Source organism: Oryx dammah, unplaced genomic scaffold, assembly GCF_014754425.2.
Source record: "Oryx dammah isolate SB20612 unplaced genomic scaffold, SCBI_Odam_1.1 HiC_scaffold_13, whole genome shotgun sequence".
NCBI classification, from domain to species: Eukaryota; Metazoa; Chordata; class Mammalia; order Artiodactyla; family Bovidae; genus Oryx; species Oryx dammah.
Genome location: NW_024070197.1, coordinates 24,893,626 through 24,914,638, shown reverse-complemented (window position 1 = coordinate 24,914,638; position 21,013 = coordinate 24,893,626). Strand labels below are relative to the sequence as shown.

The 21,013-nt window shown below is 40.5% G+C and overlaps 1 protein-coding gene across 1 annotated transcript in view; it reads left to right on the top strand.

The window, feature by feature from the left end:
- The window catches only part of HYDIN (HYDIN axonemal central pair apparatus protein), a 344,459-nt gene that overhangs the window by 142,406 nt on the left and 181,040 nt on the right, over positions 1–21,013 (top strand). Inside the window, 4 exon segments of the mRNA XM_040253754.1 lie at positions 2,385–2,452; positions 9,264–9,499; positions 11,951–12,051; positions 14,126–14,261. Coding sequence (XP_040109688.1) covers positions 2,385–2,452; positions 9,264–9,499; positions 11,951–12,051; positions 14,126–14,261 — 541 coding nt within the window.

Sequence of the window (21,013 nt, the reverse complement as noted above, 5' to 3'; positions counted from 1 at the left end):
ACACAGTGCTTAAAGTGGTTGGATAAACAACACTGTAAAATTGAAGTGATTTTTTAAAATTACCTATAAGCAATTTTGTACTCTCCTATTTTTATATATGTGACTTTATGAAGTTTAACTGTAGCATATTTTTCATTTAGTCTGTTTTACATCACATCATAATAATTCAATCACTCTATCTCTTAGTCTTTAAAATTCTAATCTTAACAGACCACTGCATTGGTGTTGGGTACCATCTTGGCAGAGACTGTCCTAATATTCAGAATCCCTGTTTGAATGGATGTGACAGTGTCGAAGCCCAGTTGGTATTCAGCTGCCGTTCCCTTAGTTATATGTGCCTTTGAACAAATGCAATTTAACTCTGGTTTTTTTCTGCTTCACTGATTAAACGACTGCACTGTGCAGTTTTGTGATCTTCTTTCCTATTTCTTTATGCTTTTGTGCACCGCAGACACTTTTGATCTATTTGTTACTTTGGCCTCCCAAAACTTTTTTTTACAAGTCAAGTATCTAATCTGTAGGCTCATTTGACTTCATTCTCAGCTAGATCCTAATTCCTCCTGAGTACCAGCCGCTCCTTTTGAAACCACTTTGGATTATTAGCATGAAATAGAATAGATGGTCCTGGGAAAGGCTTTTAGAATCGAAACTTCCTGCACTGAGTCTGTGTTGTCATCTCTCCTCCCAGGCTTGCAGGAGCCTCTCAACATATTGTAGTCAGATCTCTAGCAGCCGGAAGTATCACTGGGGCGCCAAGTGCATTCAGCGTGGTATGACACACCTACATCACCAACCTCTGGGTCTGGGTGGATTAGAAGACTCAGGCTTAGTGGGATTTCTGGTATTTGTGTGTCTCTAACTTTTGAAAGCCTGGCACACAAATGGGGAATTATTTCAGTTCTTACCTTTGGTCTAGAGATTTTAGGGACATGGACCATGGGAAAAGGCAAGAATAAGCAAATACCTGATGTATTAGTTTTCTACTGCTGCTGTAACAATTTACCACAAACTCAGTAGCGTAAAGCAATACACATATATTATTCTAAGTCCAACACAGGTCTTACTGAGCTAAAATCAAAGTATTGGCCAGGGCTGTGTTTGTTTATAGTAGCTCTTGGGGAGCATTTGTTTCCTAACCTTGTTCGGCTCCTTGATGCTGCCCACAGTCTTAGCTCATGGTCTCCCTCCTCCATCTTCAAACCTAGCAGAAGCTGGCCGAGTCCTTCTCACATTGCCTCGCTCCTACCTTGTCTTCTGCCTCCATGTTCTGATTGTAAAGACCCTAGTGATTACGTTGAACCCAACTAGATAATTCAGGCTAATGTGCATATCTTGCGTGCATGCCTGCTAAGTCACTTATGTCGTGTCCAACTCTGCAACCCTATGGATTGTAGCCCTCCAGGCTCCTCGGTCCATGGGGTTCTCCAGGCAAGAACACTGGAGTGGATTGCCATGCCCTCCTCCAGGGGATCTTCCTAACCTAGAGACTGAACCCGCATCTCTTACATCTCTTATATCTCTTACATTGGTAGGCAGGTTCTTTACCAGTAGCATCACCTGGTAAGCCCAATTTCCTTATTTTAAGTTCAGTTAATTAGCAACTTCAGTTCCTTCTGCTACCTTAATTACTCTTTGCAATATAACCTAGTATATTCATAGATTTTGGGGGTTGTTAGCACATAGACATCTTTGGGGACCATTATACTATCTACCACACCTGAAGTCAGCTAGAAGCTATGGAATCTCTATTATTTATTTTAAGCTAGAGCATCACTCCAAGATCATCACTGCAGGAGCCTTGAATGAGAGGGAAACAGAAAATCAACAGCTAAAGAGTCCTTGAAACCCACCTATTCCCATCTTCTCTTTTATATGTTAGGAAAAAACAGAGATCTGCAGAGGTAAAGTGGTTTGACCAAGATCACAGCTAGTTGGTGGTAGGAACTGGGTTAAAACAGATTTATAAAAGTGTGGGCCAAGAAATACTGGTCTCATTGATAGTCTTTCATGTCTATACCTGGATTAGACTTATAATTTTTTTCTGTCTGTGTTAGTAACTTTTCATGCTGTGTGTCTCATCCACATTAACATTTTGTGCCATTGGTTCAGTGATGTGTCTTCTCTGACTCATCACTGGTAGGAATATGGTGGTAAGTTAACCATAGCATCATTTGCTAAAACCCAAAGGTTTGAGAGTTGTAAAGGAATTTTAAGAACCACTGTGATTGACCATCATCTCACAGTTTCTGAGAGTCCTAGATGATGCTGTGATTGATTATGCCAAATTATGGTTTTCAGTGCTCACTCTCTCCCCACTTCTTGACTGTTACCTTGAATTCCCTGGGTTCTCTTTGCATTCCCTCAATGTATATTCTTACTTCCAGAGGCTGTGTCATTGGACCTACCTTCCATTTTAATGTTCCTGCTCTGCATTTTGGTGATGTTTCCTTTGGTGAGTACTTTTCCATTTTAAATTAGATATTGAGAAAAATTCCTTTTCCTTCTATGTGGGAGGGAGAAGGTTTACAAAGAGTTTCTCTTACCATTTTGTGTGGGCAACAGCTAAGAGGTTCTAGAATTGTTCTTCCTCTCTAGCACTTTGGTGCCGTTTCCTAGTTTTTAGGTGAACATTTTAGCCACGTGCTGGACACTAGTAGTTGTCAGGCCATGAGTGTCCACCCCACTTCCTGCAATAGAACAACAGAATGCTTTATGTTTCACTCCACTATCTGAACACTCTTTTTATGCAGATTTTGACTTGCCACTTTGGCTACACATCCTGTCAACAGAGATGCCCTCAGATTTAAAGTGAACTCAATGGTGGTTTAAGTCAGGTGTTTTATCACTTCAAATTGAAGACTCTTCTTCATTGTTGTATAGACTTTTTACTCACTTGCTTCCCTGACTCATTTTCTCCCATCTGAACTTCCCTAATAATACAAATGATAACAACAGTGGAAGCAAATTTACTAATTAATTGGTTCTTTCTTGTATTCCGATTGCTTCTAAGTAATAATATGAAATATGACATTTAAACACTTTAGCAATCCTAGGGGGAGGCTCTCTTTAAGGTTCCTATTTTAAAGATAGAAGACCTGAGCACTGGAACAGTTTAATAACTCCCAAAGGTCACACAGCAGTAGCAGAATTAGTATTTCAATTGAGATCTATCTAAATCTTATTTTGTCAACTTGGGTGTTGACAGTTGCACTTAGAGAAGCAAAAATTGATTCCTAGGGGTTGAGAAAACTTAGATATAACAATGGTTTGTGTCCAAAGGTCCACCCTACCCAACAGAATCTTTTTCCTTGGTATTTATTTCTCTTGTTGGAGAGAATTGAGTCTAATTTAAATCATATTTAATTAACAGATTTGATGATATAAATTAGTTTATCGCAAAGGTTCTTTTTAGGAGGTGATAATTTTTTTTTAATTGATAAACCATAGTCTGAATCTTTATTCCTTAATTATTTCCATTTTGCTCTATTGGTTTCCATTTTGACTTTTAATTCTTTTACTTCATTTTGAGTTGGCCCATCTAACTTGGGGAAAAATAGTTCTTAATAAAAATCATAATGCCTTTATAAACTGCTTTAACATGTGGGTGTTGTAAAAGTTTTTGAAAATTCAGAGCACATGTATTTATACAATGCCCCTACCCTGACCTATGTTATATTGGGTAAGGCACATACCATAAGAAAGTTTGTATAAATGAAGTTGAATGTCTCTTCATGTAGCATGTGAAAATGGCTAGAGAGATGTTTACAAATCTGTGGGGCATATTTGAATGATAGACTCCTTTGAAGGAAAATAAAAGTGACCTACAACTTGAAGGGTAACCCTGAAGGGTAACTGACAGAGGCACACTAAGAGGCGATACAGAAGCTAGACTCGTGTGACGTGAAAGGCTACAAGATGCTACAGAGCCATGGCCCGAGGCTGCCCAAGTCTGAGACCTGAGAACTTACTCTCCTGAGTCCACCTTCAAAACCCAAGCTGCCTTTTCTTTGAGTTTGGAGACGGATTCCTTAATCTTCTCTCTGTTATGACAAGAAAGGTTAACAATAGCATACCCTTTTCTCTTGCCAACAGGAAATCTAAGGCTGTTTGATTTTCATAACACTTGGGTCAGTGAATTTAAGCTACTTTTCTGTGCTTCTGGATTCTGCACTGTAATGACCAAAGTTAGGAACAGTTTTGTAACAATCTTTCAAAATTATCTTGTGATAATATTTTCAAATTCCAGAATTGGAACTAGAGCCTTCATGACTCCAATACCAGGTATCATGTATTTCTCCAGGTAGATTGGCCTCCTACCACAAAGAAACATGGTTCATTGGAGAATTATTTATTTGAAGCTCTCTAATTATTACCCCACCTATGCAGGTAGGGCTTTGATGAGGGAGATAAAATAAAGCATGTTACTGGCTCAGGGATGAAAGACTAATCGAGGTGTACATTGGTAGTTCCAGATACAAGAGAGAAAAGAACTGTTACAGAAGCCAGCCAGACATTGGAGGCCTTCTTAAATTATTTCAGGATGACAGATATGTTGTGTGGAGTTAAGCAAGGTCTGCAGGGATTGTAGTAGGGCTGGGTAGTACATTAGGGTAACTGAAGTTGATAATATCATCCCCTGATGGGCACTAAGGCCCATTCTTGAAGAGGCATCAGTTACGGACTAGTGGTGGAGACATGGCATTTACCTGATTACAGATAAAGATCTAGATTTGGCATCACAGGGTCTGCTGGTACTGATGATATTAGGATATTGTAATTACCATAAAGTAGGTAAGAGGTAATAGTACTACTGGTTGGTATCTAAAATATTTAAAGTATGGTTATAGCAAGGAGAGATAAGAAAGCCTTTCTCAGTGATCAGTGCAAAGAAATAGAGGAAAACAATAGAATGGGAAAGACTAGAGATCTCTTCAAGAAAGTTAGAGATACCAAGGGAACATTTCATGCAAAGATGGGCTCAATAAAGGACAGGAATGGTAAGGACCTAACAGAAGCAGAAGATATTAAGAAGAGGTGGCAAGAATACACAGAAGAATTGTACAAAAAAGATCTTCATGACCCAGATAATCACGATGGTGTGATCACTCACCTAGAGCCAGACATCCTGGAATGTGAAGTCAAGTGAGCCTTAGAAAGCATCACTACGAACAAAGCTAGTGGAGGGGATGAGTTCCAGTTGAGTGATTTCAAATCCTGAAAGATGATGCTGTGAAAGTGCTGCACTCAATATACCAGCAAATTTGGAAAACTCAGCAGTGGCCACAGGACTGGAAAAAGTCAGTCTTCGTTCCAATCCCAAAGAAAGGCAATGCCAAAGAATGTTCAAACTACTGCACAGTTACACTCATCTCACATGTTAGTAAAGTAATGCTCAAAATTCTCCAAGCCAGGCTTCAACAATACGTGAACTGTCAACTTTCAGATGTTCAAGCTGGTTTTAGAAAAGGCAGAGGAACCAGAGATCAAATTGCCAATATCTGCTGGATCATGGAAAAAGCAAAAGAGTTCCAAAAGCACATCTATTTCTGCTTTATTGACTATGCCAGAGCCTTTGACTGTGTGGATCACAACAAACTGTGGAAAATTCTGAAAGAGATGGGAATACCAGACCACCCGACCTGCCTCTTGAGAAATCTGTGTGCAAGTCAGGAAGCAACAGTTAGAACTGGACATGGAACAACAGACTGGTTCCAAATAGGAAAAGGAGTGCGTCAAGGCTGTATATTGTCACCCTGCTTATTTAACTTCTATGCAGAGTACATCATGTGAAATGCCAGGCTGGATGAAGCACAAGTTGGAATCAAGATTGCCAGGAGAAATATCAATAACCTCAGATATGCAGATGACCCCACCCTTACAGCAGAAAGAGAAAAAGAACTAAAGAGCCTCTTGATGAAAGTGAAAGAGGATAGTGAAAACGTTGCTTAAAGCTTAACATTCAGAAAACTAAGATTATGGCATCTGGTCCCATCACTTCATGGGAAATAGATGGGGAAACAGTGGAAACAGCGTCAGACTTTATTTTGGGGGGCTCCAAAATCACTGCAGATGGTGACTGCAGCCATGAAATTAAAAGACGCTTGCTCCGTGGAAGAAAAGCTATGACCAAATAAGATAGCATATTAAAAAGCAGAGATATTATTTTGCTGTAATGCCCGTCTAGTCACAAGGCTATGGTTTTTCCAGTAATTGTGTATGGATGTGAGAGTTGGACTATAAAGAAAGCTGAGCAGTGAAGAATTGATGCTTTTGGACTGTGGTGTTGGAGAAGACTCTTGAGAGCCCCTTGGACTGCAATGAGATCCAACCAGTCCAGCCTATAGATCAGTCCTGAGTGTTCTTTAGAAGGACTGATGTTGAAGCTGAAACTCCAATACTTTGTTCACCTGATGAGAAGAGCTGACTCATTGGAAAAGACCCTGGTGCTGGGAAAGATTGAAGGCAGGAGAAGGCAACAGCAGAGGATGAGATGGTTGGATGGCATCACTGACTCAATGGAGCTGAGTTTGGGTAAACTGGGAGTTGGTGATGGACAGGGAGGCCTGGCGTGCTACAGTCCATGGGGTCGCAAAGAGTCGGACACGACTGAGCGACTGAACTGTACTGCTGGAGATCGTGATGATGGTAGGATTGGATGCCGGATGACATATCTAATAATTAGTTTGCCTAAAACTACAGTATCAAGAGAGTTAAATTATAGAATTTGGGTAGTGATTGTCCCTGAAGGAACACTGAGGCATTGATAACCCCTCAGATTGATCAAGGAATGAAATGGACCAAATCATCAGTGGTATGCCAGGTGATAGATCAAATGGGGCAGGATACGTATCTGCAAAGTCACTATTTTTCAGGAGGTACAAGAACTTGTTGAATGAGAATAAGAAATTTGGAAGGCTCTGGGTTCTCAGTGGATTTGACCATTAGATAATTTAGACAGAGAAGTTAGGGTTTGAGGGCAGAATTGTTGGGATAAATAAATATAAGCATCAAAAAATACACATGGCCTAGTATGAACTAGCAGTATTTTACTCAAGGAGAAGTATTTAAGTTAACTTTAGGAAGGTGTAAAGTAGAGAGTTATGGACAAAGCTTAATTGTCGTGATCATAGGAAGTTCTTAGAAAGATTGGCAGAAGAGATTATAGTAGGCATCAGTAAAGCCTAGATTTGAGTAAGGGATCATTAGCAGTAAAAGGAAACACAACAGCAGATATCAGAATGATTAAGGATTAATATGACCTCAAGGTAGCAATTGAGAATAATACGGCAGAATGATAAGAACGAAAGTATACAAGGTAAAGTGTGAAACTCAGCAATACCAGGTATGGTGAAAAATCTTGTTCTGTGACTCACAAGCAGAATCTTTCAACTTCATGTAGAGTCTGCTGCTTCTGAGGATCTTAGAATAGCAATCTATTGCTGAAGGTCACTGATTCCTGAAAGTTTATTTTAGCAAATTTCCACTTAAGATCTCCAGCTGTCAGAACTGAAAATTTTCCTTTGTAGCCTTGTGATCTTTTGCCCCTAGTTTCCTTAAGTTTCTACTTCGGGGCTTTCTAGGTCAGATGAAAATGCACATCTTGATGAGAATCAAACCTCCTAAGACTGCAATCTTTTAAATCATTATTTAAGTACTGAAAGAGATATGAAGGTGTCTCTTTGAGTCTTTGAGGCATTCTGGCCAGCATGTTGTTAATTATTTGAAGAAAAGGCACATAGATGTTGATTTTTTTAAATGTATTAAATGTAAAGTACTTGCATTCAGATGGACAATAGAATAGTAATTCAGATTTGATACAGCCAGAAACTGAGGAATAACATTTGTATTAATGAATGTTTGATCTTTAATAAAGTAATATCCTCTTTTGGGGGGCTTCTACACAAGCAATACAGGTTATTACAAGTAGTTGTACAAGGAATTGTTCTAGCTAGAAGGTTTTAGTTGACTTTATTCTCAGAAAAACTTACAGATTCAGGAACGTAGTCTGGGCAGTGGTTTGGAAAGATTCATGTGAACCTTTATAGGATCCACTTCCAAATTACACCATACATTTGCAGAGTGTTTATCCTGTAAATGGTAAGGTAAAATAAGGAAGAATCTGTAGTTTTCAGAGTCATTTTGAAAAAGTTCAGAGAAGTCAGATGAAGCAATTGTATGATTGTGAAAATGACTTTCTAGCAATATCTCTGGAATTTCCAAGAATAATCTTTCAAGTGTCCTTAATCACACAATTCTTCCATAAAATATCTCTTCCAAGGAGGTGTGAAATTATAAGGGAGACGTGGATGTGTTTCCCCCAACAGTCCTAATGTGTAGACAAAGGCTCAGACAGGGAGAAGTAGATCAGTTCAAAATATCCCCGGCAGTACTGCAGTGATTAATCCAGGAGACCAGTTGTATTTTATCACAGTAGGTTTCAACATAGAAAGAGAAGTGTTTACATCCAGTAGAAATATGCATGTTCATTCTCTTGTGGTTTTAGATCATTCTTGTTCTGAAAATGGTACCAGATACAATGACCACCCAGGGAATCCAAAATCAGAGTTTGGTTTATTGCTTGCCAGGCAAGGAGGAGCCACAGCTCTTAGGGAAGGAGCACGAGTCTCCCTGAACTGAATGTAGGAGGGCTAGAAATAACACTGAAAAGTAGTTTCATCTCAGGGAGGTGAATGCTTTGGCCAGCTCAAAAGCAGACCGTAAAGTCTCTCTCAGGAGAGGCTATTATTCGATTTTGTGTCATCCACTCTAAGAGCAAGAGCCTCAGACAAGTCTAGGATGAATTATATAATGTGTTGGCAGGCTCTGGGTCACACAGCAAGCAAAACTGCGTGGGCTTCTCCTTTCACACACCAGCAGATAAAAAGAGCAAATATACTGCTATTCTTTGGGAGAAATTGTATTTCTATGTAAAAATCAAATGCAAAATGTGCTTCTAGAAGATTACTCAACAAACTGATTATAGAGACTGCCTCTGGAGAGGGGTCTGGATGATGACAGAGTGGTTTGTTTAATGTCTATTGTTGTTACATAGTAAGTACATAATAAGTACTCATTGAATGAATGAGTGAAATGTATTTATTGGTTGTGCAACTGAAAATAATACCGGGGAGAGTTGGAAATAAATAGCAGTGGTGAATTGCCTGTCCAATTCATTTAAGAGGTTTGGCACTGAGAGGGGAGGTTAAAGTTAAAGGGAAGCTATCATAGGGCATTCATGTCTCACCTTTTTTTTTTTTCCCCAGGGTTTCCTCATACCTTGATATGTTCCCTCAATAATACCTCCTTGGTCCCCATGACCTTCAAACTGCGTGTCCCTGGGGACGGCATTGGCCAGCAAAGCATTTCAAGTTGTGAGCGGTATTCAGACAACCAAAAACCATTTTGGAATAAGGATGACTTACCTGTAATAAGACCAAAAGAATTCACCGTAACCCCTAGCTGTGGCACCATTCGCTCCCAGGGATTTGCTGCTATCAGGGTAACGTGCTCAGCCTTCCAGCACATGTAGCCATACAGCTGAACTGTCAAATAGTTACTGAGACCACATCTAGCGTTTGCTTTATATGACCAGTGTCAGTGAGAGGGAGTGCCTCTAATTCACATGGAAAAGTGGGTCTATTTCTACAAGGAAGTAAACTACTGTGGCAAAAGAAACCAGATACAAATAGATTGGGCCAAAGAACTGACACTGCTTCAGTAGGTTTCCATTAGTCTAAATGCATTGCCTATATCAGAACAGTGGATTCTAGCAATTTCTGCGGAAATCACTGCTCTGTGCCTAATAGTTCACTCATCAATACTAATATAAAAATATTTAAGAGCTCAATTGACAATCAGGTCCTCCATTAGACTCAAATCATTTATGCTAGTAAGTATCCAGGTTTATGCCCCGGATGGTATCCAGTTTATTCAAATTTTAACCTGAATCTGAGCTTCCTGGTGAATGTGGACGTGATGTTCCCACCAGTGCTTTAAGGTCCACAGTGTGATGCCTGGCTTATGGCCTCGTAGTGCCAGCAGCAGAATTGTTCCAAAGCTAACTGAGAAAGGTTCTCACTGTCTCCCATCACTTACTTTTGCTTCTCGAAGCAGTTAGGTCTAGCAACACTGAAGGCTGCTAAATTTAAATGATTTTTTCTTTTCTGGAAAAGAAAAAAAAATGACTTCATAGCTAAGGTGATAATATTCTCTTTAGTCATTATCTTTCAATATTTAATTCAGCTGTGAGTTTTACCCCCCCAGATTTGCTTTAAATGCTTCATAATATCTCACCATGAATTTATTCATCCCAAATCTATTCTAGGAGATTTCAGCTTTTCTAAGGGCTTCTTCAGGGACACAGTGAGGTTTGATATCACATATTGCTGTAACTTCCCACTTGGGCTCCTATTACAAAATACCAGAGATAGGGTGGCTTATAAACATCAGAAATTTATTCTTACAGTCTGGAGGCTGGAAGTCTGAGGTCAGAGTACCAGCATGGTAGGGTTCTGGTGAAGGCCATTTTTCAGATTTCAGACTGCTGATGTCTCCTTGTACCTTCACCTGGTGAAGGGACGAGGGAGCTCTCTGGGGTCTCTTAGAGGGGCACTCATCCTGCTCAAGAGGGCTCTACCCTCATGACCTCATAACCTCCTAATAATCAGCATGTTGAGAAAGGATTTCAGTGTATACATTTGGGGTGGGAGGTGGGGACATCAGCATTCAGATCAGAGCAGTTGCTAATTGTGACTTGCCCAAGGAGAGGTGCAGCTGTAATGAATGAATTTATTTTTTACAGGGTAGTGCTTAGCTTACATATCACCTACCATTCCCCCTTTTGGGGATCTTCTCCCGTGTAGTTCAGGAAGATTCTAGAAGACAGCATCTATCCAGCAGGTTTCTGCCAGAACCACTTCCTCTAACCAGAGCTCAGAGACATAAGTCAGGGTTAGAGCCAGTCCAGAAATCTGGACGCTGTAGTGGCTGCTTCTCTCCAAAGATGCCAAGTTTTCCTTCCAAATCAGCAACTCCCTCTTTGCTTTATTTTTCCTTTGTATTTCAGAAAGCTTTCTCCAAGCCTCAGTTTTCCCTCCTGATCTGCACTTTAACCACGTCTATCTGGATTCAAATTTGCATCCAACAATTCCCTTTCCAACCGAAAAAATTTTAATTAGTATCGGATGCATAATTTATAGATAGAAGAGCTATAACCTATGCCAGAAGCTGTTTTCTACACTTAGAAGTATCTCTTCCAATACAAGTCATTTAAAGCAATTAAAAATTGTGACAAGGCTTCAAAAGCCTAAATGTCAAGTTTCACAACAATAAATACAAATATAGGGTAAAATATATTGGTCAGATACTGTCCTTGGATTAACCTTTCTTCAGAGTTTCCTATTTTCTGCTCTAATAATGAATACGGGAGGTGGGGAGGAACGACAAGGTTTTGGTTAAAAAAAAAAAAAGACTAGTTTATTTCTCACACCATTTCTATCACCGACTTGGTTATATTCATTTATTTTGCCATAAGTGAAATCTAGCTGCAGTGTTTTATTGGTGTACTGAATTTTCAGAATTTATATAGCCCAGAGGCATAGGGAACACTTTAAATTGCAGTAATTAAAGTTTGTTTGATGTTGATGTGCTTCAGGGCCTGGTTTTCCCTCATACCAGATCTGTGGCTCCTCTGATACTACCCCCTCAGAATTCAGCAGACCTATTATACCAAAAGCCATTTGTTAGACTCTAACCTGGCCTTTGAAACAACTCAGCATGCCCTGACCCTGAACGGGAACCTGTTTAACTAAAAATGTTAAATGCCATACATCCTCTAATAAAGTACTTAGAAACTACACTCATCTGTGTGGTCCTCTCCTGGCCCCTTCTCCCCTGTGCAGGAGGAGAGCTGGCCTTTTAGAAGAGCAGCTTTTTACCTTTTTCTTTCCAGGTGACCTTATGTTCCAACACTGTGCAGAAATATGAGCTGGCCATGGTGGTAGATGTGGAGGGCATCGGGGAGGAAGTGCTGGCACTCCTAATTACAGCAAGGTATCACGCTCACCTGCTTTCTCTTTCCCAGTCTCCCCTAAGCCACCAGTAGTGGGCTGGCTCTCAGGAAGGAAGGCAGCACAGGAGCAACCAACCAGTTTACTGCCTTTCCTGAGAAAGGAAGAAGAATCTGATATTGGAGTGACAAAGTTTTATATGAGAAAACGCACCTTTGGTGGAGATATGAGGAGGGATGCGTATGTTAGGTGTTAAGTATAATAGTGCTCTTTAATGGGCCTGATTTTCCGTCTATATACTTGACAAGGTTTTATCAGGAAGAGATGAGCAGTTGCTGGTTTTTATTTTTATCTTTAAAGATAGTACTCCAGAGTTCTGCAGCAGAAAGAGTGGTGCTCTTAGCCCTGCTCCAGGACATTGTCAGTAGGACTTAAAGGCAGGCTGCAAGTGGCCCCCCAAAACAAGGCCCTCACTAACATCATAAACTCCTCAGAACCATCACAACTTGTCTCTCTTTTTTTAATAGAGGCAACAGTGGGTCCCGGAGTCAGGTTAAGATCCTGGCTCTGACATTTGTTGACTGTGTCTCCTTCACCAAATTTACAGCCTTTCTCAGCGTAGTGTGTGACCTACTGATGCTGACCGTGGTCCTAAATAAAATCATGGGCCATGCTCTTGCCAGAGTAAACAAGTGTCCAGGTCTGGGGCCTGATAGTGTGTATGAAAATACCATCTGAAGGAAACAGGCAGTGTTCCAGTACCTAGAATGTAGGACCTTCATGAATCTTAGGAAGATGCACCTTAAAGAAGGTACAGGTATGCTGGTTGGTGGGGTCATCATAACCAGCACCATTTCCTCTGTCTTGGGCTTGAGTGAAGTCAGGGGGCAGCCCTAAAATAACTTGAAGGTCAAGCCCTTGCCACAGTCTGCTTAATATTCCCTCCAGAGACTTCACTAAGCATTTGTTGAAGAACAGTGGAAAAACTCCTTTTTGTTTGGTCTTCTCTATCCCAAAGTTTGACCTTTTGTCTAGGCTTGCATTTCTTTTCTATTTTTCTTTTATTCTGATACTTTCCAATGCCTTTTCCCTGCCGCTCTAAGTAGAAAATCCTGAATTTTAAAAAGGTGGGGGATGGGTTCTAGGAGGCTATCAATTTTCTAGCATGTATACTCTGTGACCAAGTCAAATGCTACGAGTCCTGTCAGCCCCAAATGTTTCAGGTAGTAAAGGATAAGGTTTACCAAAATCACTGGGTCAACTGACAACTTCCTGTGTATCCCCAGGAAGAGCTGATGCTAATGTCAGTCCCTCGAATTATCTTCTTTCTACCTATGAGCAAAAATGGGACTCTGGAAGGGAGAGGAGCTGGCTCCAGGTTGTGCGTGGTGAGGTCAGTATCTCAACCTGGCTCTGACTGGTTACACGCCAGCCCTCCTCACCATGACACTATGTTGTGAAAGTGCAGCAGGGCAGGGCAGACCCGGGGACTTAACAGACGCAAAATAAAACCCAGGTCACCTAATAACAGGCCAGTCTGCACACACAGGCCTTCCATGCCTCCCTCCTCTGCCCCACCACACCCCCTTCACACTGAGCACCACTGTCGCAGTGCCAGTTCTGGGTCGAGCAGCTGCCTGAGCCCACTGATCCAAGGCAGCTGTTCCGCGTGGAAATTAGAATTATTACCATTATTTAGATGGTGCGAACTGTTGCTGGTGACTGGTCCAAAGTGTCACAGCGAGTCAGGACCCCATGCTGGTGGCGCGGGCCCTGTTTGTCATGGAAACAGACCCACTATCCTAAGGAACTTGTGCTTTGGGGGCTCCTTGCCAGAGAAAAGGCCAAATATGAAAAACAATGGAAATGTTAGTCATTTCCCACAGAAGACAGTGTTTAAGGCGTCCTGCTTCTAGCCCTTTTTTGATTAAAAAGTGGTTACTAGGGGCTTGGAGAGAGGGATGACAGGAGAGAAGGCGTGAAAATGATTAATGTAGTTATTAGAGGAAAACACTGTGTGACAGTGAGAAATGTGTTTAGTAACTGTGTCCTCCACGTGTAAACAAGCGCCGCCTTCATCCTTTTGAATTCTTTAATGGGCTCCTTCCCTCGAGCAGGTGTATTGTGCCTACCCTCCACGTGGTTAATACAGAGGTGGACTTCGGGCGTTGCTTCCTGAAGTATCCATACAAGAAAACGATCCAGCTTGTCAACGATGACAACCTCCCAGGATGCTACCGGGTCCTGCCTCAGGCGAGTTACTCTACCCATTTTCAGGGTTCTTTTTCATTCAGTTGAATTCCTTCGGTGAGAAAGAGAAGTCCTTTGAAAGAGCCATATTCCTGACCACATGATTTACGTAATTCTGATTTTTAACTGTGGGATAACCTGGGGGTGGGGCTATAAAGCCACAGCTGGATTGCCCCCTGTATGAGCGTGCAGCTGTAGGTGGAGACACTTGTTAATTTCCGAGGGAAATTGCCTTTGATAAAGAGGGGAAAGGGTCAATTAGGCCAACATGCAGAAGTTGCACCTGCAAATTATTGCCTGTGAATTCACCATGCATGGGAAATAAGGCAGAGCTGAGAGTTTTCGTTTATGTCTACGGCTGTGACTTGAACAGAATCACTAAGATATGCTAATACAGTATTTATAAATGAACTTTTTGTACCAGAAAGCTAGAGATAATATATGAAGGAGAAAGGACGAACTGTTCCTTAATGTTTTATGAAATGGATCTATCCACATGCCATTATACCTATCTAGGTGGGAGACTAAGCATTTAAACACACTTGGAAAAACGATTCAAAAATATCTGTATAGACTCGAGTAAATGGAAAGTGACTAATGAGATACAGTTTACCAGGGAAGTGTTTGGGTTTAAAACTCAATTCTATAAGTACAACTCTAATAAAAATTCATGCAGTAAATCAAATGGTCTTATTTGGCTACAAGTGCAAAATAAAAAACCAGTGAGGTGACTCCATGGTGCAATGAATGGTGCGTTGGGCTTCCAAAAGACCAGTGTTGGCCACAAAGCCAAGGCAGGTTTAGGCTGCATCAGAGAAACACAGTTCTCCACAGCTGAAGGAAGGAGAGGGCCACCTGTCAAAACAGTGCTGGAGCGCTGTCTTCAGCTCTTGACAGGATGTTTTTTTAATGGAAGCTTGAAAAATAGAGAATTATGTTCAGAGTAACCAGAAGGTCAACCCACGTCATCTGAGGAGCAGGCACAGCGTCTAACCTGGAACAGACGATTAACTGGAATGAAATAGCTACCCCTAGTCAAAGGACTGCTGTATAAAAAAGGGAATTCAAATTATTCTGTGGGCTTCTGTGAGACAAAACCAGAAGCTAAGAACAGGGGTGACAGGAGATACCTTTTCTAGCTTTCAGGTGTTCAACAGCAGAACAGGCTGGCCACTCACAGCGCGTGATCACCTCCAGAGCTCAGAACAGAGCCTGAGTCACATAGAGTGATGGGGAGCTGTTTCTGCACAGCTGGGCTGGAAAGGGCGAGACACCAGCCTCAGGGGGGGCCAAAACAGTAATCAAGATAGACAGTGTTTTCATGCCACACTTGAAGAAATCAAAAGTATCTCAAAAAGTCCACGATAAATAAGATATCAAAACATTTGGTAAAGGTGGAATCAGTGTTACTGATCTTCCTTTGGCATCAGGGTCCAGGAAGGCTAGGCAGATTGTTGCCACAGAAGGATGTTGAGTTATGATTAGGTCAAGTTGGACCAGACCAGGTACAGAAAAACCATGGGGCGCTCCAGGCAGGTGAAACTGGCACCATCTGTCCTTCCTTCCAGAAGTGGGGGCTCTGAAGTGTTTCCCTGAATTATTCAAACCTATTTGACTGTGGGAATTGTTTTTTTTTTATTTTTTATTGAAGGATAATTGCTTTACAGAATTTTGTTATTTCCTGTCAAACCTCAACATGAATCAGCCATAGGTATACATATGTCCCCTCCCTCTTGAACCTCCCTCCCATCTCCCTCCCCATCCCACCCATTTAGGTTGATGCAGACTCCCTGTTTGAGTTTCCTGAGCCATATAGCAAATTCTCGTTGGCTATCTATTTTACATATGATAATGTAAGTTTCCATGTTACTCTTCCCATACATCTCCCCCTCTCCTCCCCTCTCCCCATGTCCATAGGTGTGTTCTCTATGTCTGTTTCTCCATTGCTGCCCTGTTCTTCAGAACCATTTTTCTAGATTATGTTCATTAGAATACAATGTTTATCATTCTGTCTCTGACTCACTTCACTCTGTATAATAGGTTCTAGGTTTATCCACCTCATCAGAACTGACTCAAACGTGTTCCTTTTTGTGGCTGAATAATATTCCATTGTGTATATATACAACAATTTCTTTATCCATTCATCCATCGATGGACATCTAGGTTGCTTTCATATTCTAGCTATTGTAAATAGTGCTGCAATGAACAGTGGGATCCATGTGTCTTTTCCAGTTTTGGTTTCCTCAGGGTGTATACCTAGGAGTGGGATTGCTAGGTCATATGTTGATCTTATTCCTAGTTTTTTAAGAAATCTCCATACCATTTTCCATAGTGGCTGTATCAATTTACATTCCCACCAACAGTGTAAAAACATTCCCTTTTCTCCACACCCTCTCCAATATTTATTGTTTGTAGACTATTTGATGATGGCCATTCTGACTGGTGTGAGGTGATATCTCATTGTGGTTTTGATTTGCATTTCTCTAACAATGAGCGATGTTGAGCATCTTTTCATGTATTTGTTAGCCATCTGTATGTCTTTTTAGGTCTTTTTCCCACTTTTGGATTGGGTTGTTTGTTTTTCTGGCATTGAGTTGTATGAGCTGCTTGTATATTTTGGAAATTTATCTTTTGTCAGTTGTTTCATTTGCTGTTATTTACTTTCATTCTGAGGGTTGTCTTTTCACCTTGCTAATAGTTTCCTTTGCTGTGCAAAAGCTTTTAAGTTTAATCAGGTCCCACTTGTTTACTTTTGCTTTTCTTTCCGTTACTCTAGGAGGTGGTCATGGAGGATCTTGCTTTGATGTATGTCATCGAGTGTTCTGCCTATGTTTTCCTCTAAGAGTTTTAGAGTTTCTGGTCTTACATTTAGGTCTTTAATCCATTTGGAGTTTATCTTTGTGTATGGTGTTAGGAAGTGTTCTAATTTCATTCTTTTACACATAGCTGTCCAGTTTTCCCAGCACCATTTATTGAAGAGGCTGTCTTTGCCCCATTGTATATTCTTTCCTCCTTTGTCAAAAATAAGGTACCCATAGGTGCATGGGTTTATTTCTGGGTTTTCTATCTTGTTCCATTGGTCTATATTTCTGTTTTTGTGCTGGTACCATTCTGTCTTGATGACTGTAGCTTTGTAGTAAAATCTGAAATCAGGAAGGTTGATTCCTCCAGCTCCATTCTTCTTTCTCAAGACTGCTTTGGCTATTTGAGGTCTTTTGTATTTCCTTATGAATTGTGGAGTTTTTTGTTCTAGTTCTGTGAAAAATGCCACTTTTAATTTGATAGGGATCACACTGAATCTGTAGGTTGCATTTGGTAGTATAGTTGTTTTCACAATGTTGATTCTTCCTACCCAGGAACATGGAATATCTCTCCATCTTTGATTTATTTCATCATGTCTTATAATTTTCTGTGTACAGTTCTTTTGTCTCCTTAGGTAAGTTTATTCCTAGATATTCTTTTTGTTGCAATGGTGAATGGGATAGATTCCTCAATTTTTCTTTCTGATATTTCATTGTTAGTATATAGAAAAGTGAGTAATTTCTGTGTATTGACTTTGTATCCTGAAACTTTGCTAAATTCACTGATTAGCTCTATTAATTTTCTGATACTATCTTTAGGGTTTTCTATGTACAGTATCATGTCATCTGCAAACAGTGAGAGCTTTACTTCTTCTTTTCTGATCTGGATCCCTTTTATTTCTTTTTCTTCTCTGACTGCTGTAGCTAGTACTTTGAGAACTACGTTGAATAATACTGGTGAGAGTGGACACCCTTGTCTTGTTCCTGATCTTAGGGGGAATGCTTTCAGTTTCTCACTATTGAGAATAATGTTTGCTGTAGGCCTATATATATGGCCTTTACTTTGTTGAGGTAGGCTCCTTCTATGCCCATTTTTTGAAGAGTTTTAATCATAAATGGTGCTGAATTTTGTCAACGGCTTTTTCTGTGTCTGTTGAGATTATCAGTTCAGTTCAGTTCAGTTGCTCAGTCGTGACCAACTCTTTGTGACCCGATGAATCACAGCATGCCAGGCTTCCCTATCCATCACCAACTCCCGGAGTCTGCCCAAACCCATGTCCATTGAGTCGGTGATGCCATCCAACCATCTCATCCTCTGTCATCCCCTTCTCCTCCAGCCCTCAATCTTTCCCAGCATCAGGGTCTTTTCAAATGAGTCAGCTCTTCGCATCATGTGACCAAAGTATTGGAGTTTCAGCTTCAAAATCAGTCCTACCAATGAACACCCAGGACTGATCTCCTTTAGGATGGACTTGTTGGATCTCCTTGCAGTCCAAGGGACTCTCAAGAGTCTTCTCCAACACCACAGTTCAAAAGCATCAATTCTTCGGCACTCAGCTTTCTTCACAGTCCAACTCTCACATCCATACACGACCACTGGAAAAACCATAGCCTTGACTAGACGGACCTTTGTTGGCAAAGTAATGTCTCTGCTTTTAAATATGCTGTCTAGGTTGGTCATAACCTTCCTTCCAAGGAGTAAGTTCAGTTCAGTTCAGTTCAGTCACTCAGTCGTGTCCGACTCTTTGCGACCCCATGAACCACAGCACGCCAGGCCTCCCTGTTCATCACCATCTCCCGGAGTTCACTCAGACTCACATCCATCGAGTTCGTGATGCCATCCAGCCATCTCATCCTCAGTCCTCTCCTTCTCCTCCTGCCCCCAATCCCTCCCAGCATCAGAGTTTTTCCAATGAGTCAACTCTTTGCATGAGGTGGCCAAAGTACTGGAGTTTCAGCTTTAGCATCTTTCCTTCCAAAGAAATCCCAGGGTTGATCTGGTTGGATCTCCTCACAGTCCAAGGGACTCTCAAGAGTCTTCTCCAACATCATAGTTCAAAAGCATCAATTCTTTGGCATTCAGCCTTCTTCACAGTCCAACTCTCACATCCATACATGACCACAGGAAAAACCATAGCCTTGACTAGACGGACCTTAGTCGGCAAAGTAATGTCTCTGCTTTTGAATATACTATCTAGGTTGGTCATAAGACTCTTTTAATTTCATGGCTGCAGTCATCATCTGCAGTGATTTTGGAGCCCAGAAAAATAAAGTCAGCCACTGTTTCCACTGTTTCCCCATGTGTTTGCCATGAAATGATGGGACTGGATGCCATGATCTTAGTTTTCTGAATGTTGGGCTTTATCATTTGGTTTTTATCTTTCAATCTCTTAATATGGTGTATCACATTGATTGATTTGGATATATTGAAGAATCCTTGCATTCCTGGAATAAACCCAACTTGATCATGGTGTATGAGCTTTTTGATGTGTTGCTGAATTCTGTTTACTAAAATTTTATTGAGGATTTTTGCATCTATGTTCATCAATGGTATTGGCCTGTAGTTTTTTTTTTTTTTTTTTACTTCCCTGGTAGCTCAGATGGAAAGCATCTGTCTACAATGTGGGAGACCTGGGTTCGATCCCTGTGTCAGGAAGTTCCCTGGAGAAGGAAATGGCAACCCACTCCAGTACTCTTGCCTAGAAAACCCCATGGATGGAGGAGCCTGGTGTCCATGGGGTCGCAAAGAGTTGGACATGACTGAGCGACTTCACTTTCTTTTTTTGTGTTGTCTTTGTCTGGTTTTGGTATCAGGGTGATGGTGGCCTTGTAGAATGAGTTTGGAAGTGTTCCTTCCTCCGTAATTTTTTGAAAGAGTTTTAGAAGGATAGGCATTAGGTCTTCTCTATATGTTTGATAGAATTCTTCTGTGAAACCATCTGGTCCTGGGCCTTTGTTTTGGGGGAGATTTTTGATCACAGCTTCAATTTCAGTGCTTGTAATTGGGTTGTTCATAATTTCTATTTCTTTCTGGTTCAGTCTTGGACACTTGAACTTTTCTAAGAATCTTTGCATTTCTTCCAGGTTATCCATTTTATTGCCATATAGCTGTTCATAATAGTCTCTTATAAACCTTTGTATTTCTGCATTGTCTGTTGTAACCTCTCCTTTTTCATTTCTAATTTTGTTGATTTGATTCTTCTCTCCTTTTTCTTGATGAGTCTGGCTAAAGCCTTGTCAATTTTGTTTATCTTCTCAAAGAACCATCTTTTAGTGTTATTAATCTTTACTATTGTTTCTTTCATTTATTTTTCATTTATTTCTGCTCGAATCTTTATAATTTCTTTCCTTGTACTAATTGTGAGGGTTTTTTTCTTCATTTTTCCAGTTGTTTTAGGTGTAAAGTTAGGCTGTCTATTCAATGTTTTTCTTGTGTCTTGAGGTAGGATTGTATGGCTAGAAACTTCCCTCTTAGAACTGCTTTTGCTGCATCACATAGGTTTTGAGTTGTGTTTTCATTGTCATTTATTTCTACAAATTTTTTGATTTCCCTTTTGATTTCTTCAGTAACCTGTTGGTTATTTAGAAATGTGTTGTTTAATTTCCATGTGTTTGTTTCTTACAGTTGTTTCTTGTAATTGATATCTAGTCTCATACTGTTGTGGTCAGAGAAGATGTTTGAAATGATTTCAATTTTCTTAAATTTACTGAGGTTTGATTTGTGACCCAAGATGTGGTCTATCCTGGAGAATGTTCCATGTGCACTTGAGAAGAAGGTGAATTCTTCTGCATTTGGATGAAATGTCCTGAAGGTATCAATGAGATCCATCTCATCTAATGTATCATTTAAGCCTTGTGTTTCCTTATTAATTTTCTCTTTTGATGATCTGTCCATTGGTGTGAATGGGGTATTAAAGTCTCCTACTCTTATTGTGTTACTGTCAACTTCTTCTT